The sequence below is a fragment of the Oryctolagus cuniculus genome, chromosome 15, assembly GCF_964237555.1.
Source record: "Oryctolagus cuniculus chromosome 15, mOryCun1.1, whole genome shotgun sequence".
Lineage (NCBI taxonomy): Eukaryota > Metazoa > Chordata > Mammalia > Lagomorpha > Leporidae > Oryctolagus > Oryctolagus cuniculus.
Window position 1 is genome coordinate 23,032,024 of NC_091446.1, and position 13,881 is coordinate 23,045,904.

Below are 13,881 nucleotides of genomic sequence, written 5' to 3' on the forward strand. Positions count from 1 at the left end.
TCTTTGAAAGCCAGAGTTACAGGTAGAGAGAGAGTGAGAGACAAACAGAGGGAGATCTTCTGTCCTCTAGATCACTCCCCAGATGGCCTCAATGGCTGGAGCTAGGTCCAGGCTGAAGCTAGGAGCTTCTTCCAGGTCTCCCACATGAGTGGCAGGGGCCTAAGTACCTGGACCATCCTCCACTGCTTTTCTCAGGCCATTAGCAGGGAGCGGCATAGGAAGTAGTAGCCCCAAAAGTTCATATTTTCAAAATTTTCATTGTGGCACAGAGGGTTAAGCCACCTCCTGAGACATTGGCATCCCATAGGGGCACCAGTTCGAGTCCCAGCTACTCTGCCTCTGCTCCAGCTCCCTGTTAGTGGATTGGGAAAGCAGCAGAAGATGGCTCAGGTGTTTGGGCCCCTACCACCCATGTGGGAGACCCAGATGAAGCTCCTGGCCCCTGGCTTCTGTCTGGCCCAGCGCTGGCCATTGTAGCCATTTAGGGAGTGAACCAGTGGATGGATGATCTCTGTGTCTCTGTCTCTCTGTTTAAAACTGTGATTTTCAAAATAAATAAATAAATAAATAAATAAATATTTTTAAAAAGATTTTCATCAAAAGCCACCTTAGATACAATGGATATGACAAACTAAATTGGAATTTTTTTTTTTTTGCTAACTATCAAGACTTGGCTCTAGAACTGGAGTGTATTTGTCTATTATCAAAATCATATTTTTACTGATTATTAATAGCAAAGAATCTGGCTTTCAGTAGATAGGAGAAGAGAGAGAGGTTGCCTTGAGGTAGAGCTGCAGTTTGGGACAAGACACCATCACTCATCATAAGGCACTGTGGCCTTATGTCTTTGTCTTAGCTGCAAATGACTGCTGGCGCTATGGATGAACAAGTTCTGAGGGAGGATCAAACAAATTTACCAAAAAATATTACATTTTTCCACAAAGGCTATGTATGCTACAATTTGCTGTGTACCTAGTATTGATTTATTTATCTATGTGCCCCTGTCTCTGTCTGAATCACTGTTGGTTGTCTTGTCATTTCATTCCCCCAGAGGAGATGCAGTGGCTGGTTAACTCAGTCAATTTCAGTGTCATACAGAGCATATTACATAATTACACATTGTATTAAATTATGTGTGGTTTTCTCTGAATAATGAAGGTCATTTGGAGATTAAATACTTTCTGGAAGGGAAATCCTATTATTTTCTAGATGAACTCAAACCCCATATTCAGCCCACTCTTTCTGTTGGGTTTTCACTCCTCCAATTGCGATTGTACTTGCTAGGTCATTTGTGTGCAATGACTGCAAGTGCATGTATGTGTGTCTGTATGTATGTTATGTGCATGCACATCATACCAACATTTCAACTCCCTTCAAGGGCACCTTAATCCAGGTGATCAATTACTGATTTCTCACCTCTTTGATCAGTTGAAAGAAGCACAATGATATCTTCACTTAAATCTTGCTAAGATGATGAAGCTGTCAGATAGCTTGTTGAAATCTGCAGTTAAGTGTGTGGACATTCCAGATGAGGAATCATGAACTGAGGCTAGCCCAGTTCTGGAATGAGTTATACAGAAGGATCAACTGCCAAAGAGGATCCTGCTAGGATTCAAAAACTTAAAAAATAGATAAAATGTTTAAATGTCATTAACCTGAGGTCAGTAAAGAGTTAAAACTCAAACCTGTCTGTTATAAGGAAAGCATCCTCCAGAAGTGTCTGGAAGCAGGCAGAGTGAGAGGAAGGGATTTGTGACTAGCACAAGTCTGACAGCTAACAGGTCTTCAATAGATGCTTTTGAAGTGAACAGAAAGTGAGGGCACTTCAGTAGATCTGCCTTGCCTTCATTAATAATCATACTCATTGCAGACAGCAGGCCTTATAGGACAATTTGGCACAGTGATTATGACTCAGTCTGTGCTGTGTTAGACTTGCTCACTACTTACTAGCTGAGTGATTCAGATTATTTTAGCTTTCATATGCCTCAATTTTCTCATCAGAAAAAAAAGAAGATAAATGCTTGCACTGTCTTTACTAATGGACTTTGGCACACAGAATAGACACCAAACAAATGCTACCTGTCATTAATAAGGGCATTTGTTTCAGAATTCAAGTGACTTATTTATGATCACACCGTAGAAGACCCTATTAAGTTGTATATGGTTGCCAGTCCCCATGTTTTCTGTGCTGGCAGAATATACTTCTTAACAGAGAACATGCCAGGTGAAAACACCAGCTCCTGGTTTTCCCAGTCTTCATTGCAGCCTGGTGTGACAGTGTTTTTTTTTTTTTTTTTTAAGATTTACTTATTTATTTGAAAGTCAGAGTTACACACACACACACACACACACATACAGAGAGAGAGAGAGAGAGAGAGAGAGAGAAATCTTCCATCTTCCATCTGCTGGTTCACTCCCCAGTTGGCCACAATAGCTGGAGCTGTGCCAGTCAGAAGCCAGGATCCAGGAGCATCTTCTGGGTCTCCCATGTGGGTGCAGGGGCCCAAGGACTTGGGCTATCTTCTACTCTTTCTTTGGCCATAGCAGAGAGCTAGATCAGAAGAGAAGCAGCTGGGACTAGAACTGGTGCCCATATGGGATGCTGGCACTGCAGGCAGTGGCTTTACCCGCTATGCCACAGTGCCGGGCCTATGGCTGCATCTTGTTAGTGAGGGTAAGTTTGCTTTAAAAACTTGCCATAGGACCCCACATGCCCTTAGGCCAGGTGGTAAAATACCATCTTAAGTGTTAAAGTGATCATATGGATAGGACTGAGTGACTGGTAGTAATAATAGAATTAAAAAGGAGTAAATGCTCCAACATGGGAAGCAGTCCACACAGCAGACTCATAGAATGACAATCGCTTTAAATAGCACTCTGACCTCAGAATCAGCCCTTAAGGCATACTGGTCTGGCTGAAAAGCCCATGAAAGCATTTCAGGCATGGAAAACCAGACACTGTGGCAAAAATGTCCTATATGAAGCACCTCAGTGGGTGAGACCCCAGTGGAAAAAAATGGTCATCAAAGAAGGAGGTACTTTTCCCTGAAAGGAGGAGAGAACTTCCACTTTGGTTATGGCTTTGTCCAAATACTGATGGAGTTTGTGGATTCAGAAGGATGCCATAGCCTAGGAAGCTCATGTCAAGAGCCTTAGGTGATCACTGATGTCATACTTAAGAGTATTATTGTTAAATTAACAACAAGAGTCACTGTGCACCAACTTTCCATGCAGGACCTCTGCCTCTGTCCTCAACATGTTATGTTATAATTATGTCTAAATGCTTGCAAAAGATGTATCATTCTTAGGTGCTTCTTTAAAGTTAATTACATTTCTTAAAAAAAAAAAAGAAGTGAAATTAACTTCAAGATGCAATGACGTTGAACAGCCCTTGTCTCAAATGTTGAGGAATAGTTTTTTTTTTCTGTTGTTGTTGATTTTTTTTTGCTTTTTTTCATGCAAATTGTTGAACTCTTTGCTTAACATAGACTTGGTCTTCTGTGTATGAGTTAATCCAAAGTGGATCTTAGTGTAGATTGGGGCTGGGGATGGGAGAGGGTGGAGGAGGAGGGGTGGAAGAGTGGATGGGAGCTGGCGCTGTGGCTCACTAGGCTAATCCTCCACCTTGCAGAGCCGGCACACCAGGTTCTAGTCCCGGTCGGGGCGCCGGATTCTGTCCCGGTTGCCCCTTTTCCAGGCCAGCTCTCTGCTGTGGCCCGGGAGTGCAGTGGAGGATGGCCCAAGTGCTTGGGCCCTGCACCCCATGGGAGACCAGGAGAAGCACCTGGCTCCTGCCATCGGATCAGCACAGTGTGCCGGCTGTGGCGGCCATTGGAGGGTGAACCAACGGCAAAGGAAGACCTTTCTCTCTGTCTCTCTCTCTCACTGTCCACTCTGCCTGTCAAAAAAAAAAAAAAAAAGAGTGGATGGGAGGGAGGATATGGTGGGAAGAATCACTATATTCCTAAAGTTGTACTTAAGAAATATGTGAAATGAAATGTATGAAGTATGTATTCCTTAAATAAAAGGTTTCTTTGGAGAAAATCATACTGAAAAAGAAAAAAAAAAGAAGGAAGTTGGCAGGAATGGGCTATGGGAAAGAATATCCACCCAAACTGTAAAATAAAATGTGTACACACCAGAGGTCGTTCTTTTCTCCGTTGGATGCAGCTGTGATTGCACCTGCCTTGCAAACAAAGAGGGTGCCCGACACTGCATGTCAATACTGTCACAGTGGACACATAGCCATCACTTGGGTCCTTGATGACACTGTTAGCCTAAGTTAGTCCTGGAACAGCACAAACTCTGGACTTTCTGCTATAAGAGATAACACACCCTTTATTTATTTGAATCACTTTTAGTATACTGCTTCGTATTGCCTTTCAAAAATACCATGCCTGAATTCTGAGTCGAAAACTAATCTCGTACTGATTGAAAGCCTTTTCTGTTTCTACCAGAGCACACTGCTGTGGCTAATACATAAGGCCCTCGCTTTTATGTATCTGGACTGTCTATGCTTCTCGACTCATAGACTAAGTTTTAGGTGACTGTGAGGACTTACTCTTGCCTTTTTGCTCTCTGAGCTTTCAGGTATCTCACTATTCTTATACTCCCTTCCCTTAGAATAAGTTCCCTGTCTATACCCTCCATCTCCATCTGAACACACACATCTCATGGGATTTGTCTTGAATACTGCAACCCTGATGACATTTCTTGCTTGCTGATTCATACCTTTTTCTTCCTTATTTTTTAATGGTTTGTACATACAACTGCCTCTCTACCAGATTATGAGGTTCTAGGGACTGGAATCAATGATCTTTTCTGTTTGTGTCCTCACAGCATATATGTTTTATTCCTGCCTTTTACAAGACTTAATTTATGTTTATTGAATTAAGTGTACAGAATTTTATATCTAGAAGTCCTTTCTTCTTAACAAAGCTCTCATTTTCTAGGAATTACGGAAGTTCTTATTCTTGGATTCATGAGCTCCTTGGACTCAGGAGATCAGTGATATCATTAAAGTTATATTCATTGTTTTATGCTCATAGATTCTGGCAGATCAGATTCTTAAAAGAATCATGGTTCCCTAAAGGAAAAAAAAAACCTTTAAGTTGGAAAGCTGAATAAATGCTTCCTGAACCAAAGACATTCTGGAACAGGCATATTTTTATAGAAACCCAATGAGAGTTTGCTTTTTTTCCTTAAAATTTGTTTACAAAGAAAACAAACAAAAACAAAAGAAATTTCTGGTTATCGAATACCTCTCTTTTTTTATCCAACTCTTCATAATACCAATAAAAATGTTATTCTAGGTCTTTTAGCCCCCTTATTTTTATCTAAACTTTTTTTTATTTAAAAGGCAGAGTTATACACACACACACAGAGAGAGAGAGAGAGAGAGAGAGAGAAATAGAGAGAGAGAGAGAGAGAGAGAGAGGATGTCTTCCATCCAACAGTTCATTCCCCTAATGGCACAACAGCCAGAGATGGGCCAGGCTGAAACCAGGAGCCTGGAGCTCCATTCATATCTCCTATGTGGATGGCAGGGGCTAGAGTACTTGGACCATTCTTATGTTGATTTCCCAGGCACTTTAGAATGGAACTTGATCAGAAGTGGAGCAGCTGCAACTGGTGCCCATATGGGATGCCCACGTAGCAGGTGGTACCTTAACCTTCTGTGCCAAAAAGCCAGCATCTTTAGGCCTCTTACTGTTCTCTGTTGTCTGTTTCTTCTATCCACATCTGTAAATACACCCAACTCAATGGTTTTTAGCAAGCTGCTGCTGCAATACGTAGAGGGTGACCATTTGAGCAGGTAAAATGAAGATACCTCAAGGACTGCTGGTGGTAGAAATCTGAGGGTAGCTAGCTCACCATCAGCCCCAGTGTGCTGGCACCCTCAGTATATCCCCTCACATTGCTCATCTGAACCAGTCTGTGACCTGCTGCAGGTGAGAGGACCTGTGAGCATCAGTGTACTTGAACTCTGTGAAGTCTCCACATGAGATACAAGTCCAGGAATGCCTGCCAAGTCAGCCTCAAACCACTATTGAATGGAAGAATAAAAAAGAAATCAGATTATTTTATGGAATAGGATTTTGTTGTCATCCACATTATTGAGGATTTGGAACTGCAGAGCACAGGGAGTGAAAAAGCCGTAAGATCATGTAGCCCAAATTGCTCACGAGTAAACAGCCTAAAGACACACTTCTGATTTTCCTTGAGATGCTGCTGCCATGATTGGACACAGAGAAGGGACACAGAATGCAGATCCCTAATAACTGAGAAATGAGGAGCTTTGTCCACTTTTTCTAACATTTCTTTGAGGTTAAGTTGAGATAAGGTGCACAGCAGTGGCCAGTTCAAGTGTTTTACAAAATACAAGGACACCCAGTTCCCATTTAGGGTGATTGCTGTAGTTTAGCAAAGGTAAGGCAGGAAATCCTATGTTTTTCCTTAAGAAAAGAAATGGGAAATTCCTGTGCTTCCACTTAAAAATTATAGGCAAATTTTGGTTCTTCACAATCTAATATTTAATTAATGCAGACATGTTCAAAATATACCATTAGATGATCCGGAAGTCATTATAAGGGTTCCTTAAATGTTTGGAGTTTCATTTTAAAATTACATTTATATTAATAATGAAAAATGCTGTCTTATTCAAAGATGTAACATTACTGATCATTTTATAGCAGAGACTGCCTATCAGTTAATTTATACTGCTGCCAGGTTAATTCATTTTAATGCATGCCTAGAAATAAGGCTTGCGCTGCCATTTTGATAGAACAGGACATTTTCCATGAACATTTGCTGATTCACAGTGAACTGTCTTATTAATCCTCTGATACCAGTGTCTCTGTTTATCTTCACCAGTGCTTTTGTTTGTTAGCCCAGTGCAGAAAGTGATTGAGGCCAGAAGGGAGGAGTGAATTGATATTTTCCTCTCACAGAGTCTTTTATGATGGTTTCCTACCCCAGTACAGAGTCAATGGAATTATTCAGTAGGGATCTGGGAAGGCCCTGGATGAAAGGTGATAAAATATTTCGTGAGGCTATGATTTGAAACTTCTGTTCCGTACGGGGGTGGAAGCCCTTGCTCACTCCCTTGAATACCCTCACCTGTCGCTGCACAAAACCTGGCATTGGTCCTAGTATCTTCTTCTCTTGTAAGGAATGGATGATTTGAGAATAGCACCTGGACAAAGTGAAGTTCCCCCCGAAACAGTAAGCAAGGAGTGTGGCAATAAGGACCACAGCCAAAGAATATTGTAGATGCCATGTGGGAACAGCAACTCCTAGAGAGGTTGGGGAAGTACTTGAGATCACACATTGTGCAAAGTTCTGGAAATAACTGGAATCCGAAGGCTTGGTATATGAACATGCAGGTTATCAAGCCGTGGATATTTAGATTATATTATTTAAAAATAATATGTTACTGAGATTGGAACCTAAAAGTATTATTAGCATACATACAGCACTTACTGTTTTGAAACAGGAGTGTTTGGGCCCTATATAATAAAAATAAGATATAGAAATAAACGGAATGCTGGTGAGTACTCTATTTTATGTGTGTATTCATCAAAACAGCTTTCTCTCTGAATTTATAGCTGCCATACACTTAAATTTAGTTAAATCTGTACATGAAGTTTTTACCAAATGAATGACTATTTTTGTTAGTTAAGCAAATATAATGTTTCATTTGATTAAACAGTCCCACTGCCTTTCAAAATAACATATATTTTGGGAAATTAAAAAAAATGTAGACAATAGGATAAGAACAAGGCAGGCAGTTGCCTCTTTAACTTTTCCTCATTTAAAAGGAGTAAATTTGGCTGTGGCCTCTTTAGTAGGTGCTGATTCTGTTAAATAGTATTGCTAATTAACCAGAACAGAAAAGGTAACCAACAATCCACACAACAGATCTAATACAATGATGGTGCATCACTGTCCAGGAGTAAGGTGGTAGGTCACACACTTAGGCAGTTATGTGAGAAAAGGAAGGAGGAGAGATCTCAAACAATTGATCAAAATCGTAACTAAAGGTTAGCAGTTCTCGCTTCATTCTTGCTTGCATTCTGCAAACAGGAAGATTAAATAGATTGATTGAAGTAGATATTCTTTGAAATGCCATAAAGGATGCCTCTTCTGGTGCTGTATTGATAAACTGCCTCAAAGTATCACTGGCATTTTAGTTTTACTAGCCTGGCAAGTATTGCTACCTCCCTGCCTGCCTGCCTGCCTGCCCGCCCTTGGGAATTGCTTAAATAATCTCCGTGTGCCTGCGTGAGTGGCTCCACACCATTACATGCTGGGTTAAAAGGTTCCTTCCCTGGGGCGCCTTTGATTTCCCTCCTTGGATGAATGGGAGACAAGGCTTGCAACCAGCTGAACTACACTGTTTAGCTTAGTGCTGACAGTGTCACGGGAGCAGCTACCTAGAACTGCGTGATGCCCACCCCCATTTTCTTGGTGGGGGATTTATAGTCCCTGTCGGGCAAAATCATACCGAGGTGGAACAACCACACCGTTCTGTGTCTTCAAACAAACAGCCCCCCTGCTGCCACTATCAGCGTTCCTGGGATGGCGGTGATTGAAATTTAGCACTTAGAGTGACTTAATTGGCACACGGCTCTGTTAAGCATATGCCCCCGCTACAGGCATGCCATCTGATGTGCCCACAGGGTGCCCCGCACCTCGCACATGCTCACGTTTTGTTAAAGGAGCAGTATTTGAGCAGGTCCTGGAAGAAAACCTGTGCTGTGGTTTCAGGGAGGGTGGCAGCCTTGGAAGATGTGTCCTCATGGAGCTCTGCCTGTCTTGAGGTTACTGCAGTTCTTCATTTCCTTGAACTCAGAACAAATCTGAGGTTGCTTGCTGGAAAGAAGTGTTAAGAATCTCCTCCCTGATGCTGCCTTTGGTAAATCAAGCCCTGCGCTAGCACAGTGGAACTTGGAAGGATTCAGCACTTGCCAGCAGCTCGCTGCCTCAGGACTCAAGGTTAGGGTGCTCCGTGCTCGCTGTAGCTAGGACTGATCCCTCGGCTGTATGAAAAGCTCCAGGAAGTCGATGCCAACATTCTTCTGCCGAGTTGGAAGCAGCAGAGCCCGGCCAGTGTTCTAGGTTATGAGTACCAGGAGGAAGATAGAAACCTCCGCAGCCCCATCGCGCTCCTTCCTGGCCTGTGAAGAAGCAGGGGATGGGAGTTGGGGCTGGGAAGATGCTGCCCTGTGGAATCTCCCCAAGGGTCCTGGTACTCCTGGACTTCAGGTCATAAGGTGACCCCTGCTCATTGCTGTTGGCACTAAAACAGCAGCCCTTTCAAGCCACTGTGAGGAGACCGGAGTGAGTGTTCAGAGTAGGGGTGGATCAGCCCTGCTCTAACTGCCCTCCTTTTTCTCTAGCAACACTTTCTGTCCAGCTGGATCACGCACTCCCAAGTCTTGCCCAAGTAGCCCAGGCAAAATCCTGGATTCTTGATAAATATTTAATACAAATTTGTTGGATTCTGAAAAAAATGAACTAAATAATTTGGGTTCTCTATGTGATGACAAAAACCATGATGGCTTAAAAATCAGAGGAGGGTTTGATAGCTTATGTTTCCAAAAAGAAATTCCACAGGTACCTTTTTAGTTGTTCCTAATTTTTATTTTAATAGTTTGTATCTAATAGAGGCCTTTCCACCCCTGAATTCTATAAGGTTCAGGTTACTTTATTTTTTTTAAGATTTATTTATTTTCTTTGAAAGTCAGAGTTACACAGAGAGAGGAGAGGCAGAGATAGAGAGGAAGAGAGGTCTATCATCTGCTCATTCACTCCCCAGATGGCCGCAATGGCCGGAGCTGCGCCGATCTGAAGCCAGGAGTCACATCCGGGTTTTCCACATGGGTGCAGGGGCCCAAGCACTTGGGCCATCTTGTATTGCTTTCCCAGGCCATAGCAGAGAGCTGGATTGGAAGTGGAGCACCCAGGCCTCGAACCAGTGCCTATGTGGGATGCCGGCACTACAGGCGGCAGCTTTACCCACTATTCCACAGTGCCGGCCCCCAAGTTACTTTCAATCCAAATTTGCTCCTGCTAAAGTGTTGTTGCTTAGCCTTGCTATGGCTGTGAATGTCTTCTATCTAATTCCTTTTCTGGAAGTTAGAAAGTCAGAAGAAACAGTTAAAACCCAAAGTCACAAGGAGAGAGGAGAGGAACAAACATTTAAGAACACCATGCTATTTGACATGTAATTTGCATTTATTACCTAATTGAACAGCTCACAACAACACTTTCTGGAAGATAGCACTATCCTTTCCCTGGCCCCTTTAATAAATGGGGCTGTTGAGGTTCAGAGAAGCGAAGTTAACCAGCCCAGTGTGCCCCAGCTACTCGGACTGGGAGCTGCATCATTGCTCTTCCTCCATCACAACCATCTGCTCAATGGCTGCCTTGTGGCGTGCATACTTGACAGGTCTTCCAGCTTTGCCTGAAAGTCAGGTCAAACACATCAGGGGAAGAAATACAGGTCACTCCGTGAGAGGGTGGCAGGGAGAAAGGTGTGTGCGTGTGTGTGTGTGTGTGTGTGTGTGTGTGTGTGTGAAGGGGTGCACATTTCAGCGGAAGGCAAGCTCACCCTTCCCCAGCCAGTGCAGCAAATGCTGTAACAATTCATTCAATTATGTTAAGCGCCCATTAAAGGACTCCTAAGCCCTCCATTGGGCCATTTCCGTTCTAAGAGATTGTAATTGTTTGAGACTAACCATGATTTTTTCCTTTTGCCTTCAGGTGATTCTCATTTTGACAAAGCTCTATGACTACAACCTGGGGAGCATCACGGAGAGCTCACTTTGGAGGTACGTGGATAAATTGAGTTAATAATGACTGTTATTTAAGCAGCACGCTCAACACTGCGCTCTCCCACCTCCTTTTGCCTAGTGGAAAGGTTCCTGGTCGTGTGCACCCCTTCCTTCCTCTGTTCCTTCTCTGCTTCCCTTTTCAATGTGTTGGGTTCAATGCCCAGGCAGGCCAGAGCCTTCCCTTCTTTCAGTCGGTTAGATCTTTTTGCCAAACTGTTTATTAGTTCATTGCCCCAGTTGTCACTCATCAGTGAGCTAATTGGAGCAGGAGAGCAGAGGTCTCTGCAGAAGGGAACAATTCAGGCTCGAGGATTGTAGAACACGGGCTCCCCACCAGGGCCACACATTCACAGCTTCTTCTCCATGGTTCTGCAGTCACCAGCAGCACACATAGATGCACTTGCACACTTGTATGCACACCACTGTCTCTGGGATGCACGCTGCATTGCCTTAGGCACATTGAATATGCAATAAACACCTTTTCAAATGAATGGGTACAAAGCCTTGGTGTGCAGAGGACCTTGTTGAATACCAGCGTGAATGTGCTCTTGGGTTGCCCAGGGTCTGAATCCAGGGATCAGAAACTCATCAGAAACTCAATATATTCTGTTTTTTTTCTTTTTGTTTCTGAAAATCTGTGTTGTTCATCTTATTCCTGATTGGTCATTCTTACCAGCCAGTATCAATTGTCCATGCACCTTCTCTGATTGATTAGGCCTGGATCACATGAGTAGCTCTGAGCCAGGGATAGGGTGGAGACAACCCCAGGGATCATATTCAGTGGTGTGACTGAAAGTGTGGGAAGTTTGGTAAGAGCATCAATGAAGTACGGTAATTCTTTACTGCATCAGAGGGCCTGGCACACAAGATATTATTTAAATTCAATAACCCTTCACCAGAATCTCCACATCTGAATAAGCTGATGCTTCCTTGATATATCTCTCTAATGTATGCACATATATAAGAATAAAAGCCAACATTTTTTTCCTATTCTGGAGTGCATCAACCATATCAAGTGTAGTCTGCATATTAGGACATTAAAAGGCAATTCTGTCTGAGTGGGACTGAGGCTGGTAGCAGCCAAGTCTCTGACTGCACCATGGGACAGGTGAGCTAGCAGGTTGCCCTGCCTATGGAAGCCCAGGTTCAGTGTGCAGCCTTCTCTCTGATGGAGCATTGTTACTCGCATCGTGGCTGAGGAAGCACATTCTTTCTGATCTTAATACTAAAATAAAACAAACACCACATTGCATCCGCATTGAGCCTCCTTGCAGCAGTTGTCATGGGCTGAAACTCAGGAAGATGCAGCAAGAATACTTTGCAATCTTTTCAGTATGTATAATTATACTCACAAGTATTTAATATGCTTTTCTAATATACCCACAGTAGCCATTTGCCATGCATGCCATATATGTTGTATATTAGGAATTTCTACTGTGGATGCCCTATATTCTTAAAAGCTCCCTGAAAGAATGAGAAGAGTGTACATCTTCCTAAAAATGACATTTAGTACAGAGATGAGAGAATGAGAAGGAAACTATTTATGACAAAGGTTTTGGTGGGACTCGCGTAGTTGGATGACTCATGGTGACCATTCTCAGCATTGTGGGGTGATGATACTCAGGAGGAGTGGAGCCGTCCTGGATGGTGAGAGAACCAGGAAGGGAGCCTGCCTTGGTTCTGAGTCATCTGGTTCGTCCTTGCCTCAGGGAAACCAGATGGTTGAGTGTGGCTGCATTTTCTCCTGCAATGATGCATACATTTTATGCAGAAATCTTTCCTGGGTCAAAAATTCAGTATTGAAACCCTCAGTGGAATAGAAATCCTCATGGCATAAGTGGCACTGAGGATAGAACCTAATACAGAGATGTCACCCAGTAAGTCTTTTTGAATAGACCAGTGAATACAATTGTATTTCTACTGCTCAGCCATCAAAGATGACTTTGCTTTATCATTTGTTTATTTACTAAAGGTATCTTGATGAACTTCTTTATGCCATGGGTTTCTCTGGTTAGGGAAAGGAAGGTGAGGGCAGGTATGGATGCACAGATATAAGCTCTGTACTTTACATGACAATTTCTGGAGGGGGACAGTTCAGGTGAGAGAGAAATTTTCTTACATGTAACCTGCCTTATATACTTCTACTGAACAATGTATTTAAGCAACCATCTAGAATTGCCAAACCCCTGAAGATAAATCTAATGCAAATACACAATACGCCATCCAATCATAAGTGTTACAATAAAAATATGAGATGAGTGTTGGTTTTTACTTTGTTCATGTGTATATTTTCTCTTCTCGAATAGACTCTGTGTCCTTAAGTCCAGTGTGCTGTTTACTGATAGTTATATTGCTAGTGAAAATGGTAGGAGAGACAACAATAGTTTTTTAAAAATTTATGAAGCACCCATAGTGTGTCAGTCATGGACCTTAGTGCTAGACATGTGTTATTGTATCTTATTTTTAGAGTATATTCAAGGTCACACAATTATAAGAAGTAGCCCACATGCTGATAGACATGCTAGAAAACTGCATATGTTCCTTCTTCAATATAATTAAAGCAATTTATGAAAAACCCACGGCCAGCATCCTATTGAATGCGGAAAAGTTGGAAGCATTTCCACTGAGATCTGGTACCAGACAGGGATGCCCACTCTCACCACTGCTATTCAATATAGTTCTAGAAGTTCTAGCCAGAGCCATTAGGCAAGAAAAAGAAATTAAAGGGATACAAATTGGGAAGAAAGAAGTCAAACTATCCCTCTTTGCAGATATGATTCTTTATTTAGGAGATCCAAAGAACTCTACTAAGAGACTATTGGAACTCATAGAAGAGTTTGGCCAAGTAGCAGAATATAAAATCATTGCACAAAAATCAAGGCCTTTGTATACACAGGCAATGCCACGGCTGAGAAGGAACAATAGCCACAAAAAAAAAATCAAATATCTTGGAATAAACTTAACCAAGGATGTTAAAGATCTCTACGATGAGAATTACAAAATCTTAAAGAAAGAAATAGAAGAGGATACCAAGAAATGGAAA

The 13,881-nt window shown here is 42.4% G+C and overlaps 1 protein-coding gene across 7 annotated transcripts in view; it reads left to right on the forward strand.

Moving 5' to 3' along the window:
- Nucleotides 1-13,881, forward strand: part of SORCS1 (sortilin related VPS10 domain containing receptor 1) — a 574,197-nt gene that overhangs the window by 189,876 nt on the left and 370,440 nt on the right. For all 7 annotated transcript variants that reach the window (XM_070057266.1, XM_051824149.2, XM_051824151.2 and 4 more), the window contains exon 2: nucleotides 10,768-10,835. In XM_070057266.1, coding sequence (XP_069913367.1) covers nucleotides 10,768-10,835 — 68 coding nt within the window. The remainder of the gene's footprint in view (nucleotides 1-10,767; nucleotides 10,836-13,881) is intronic.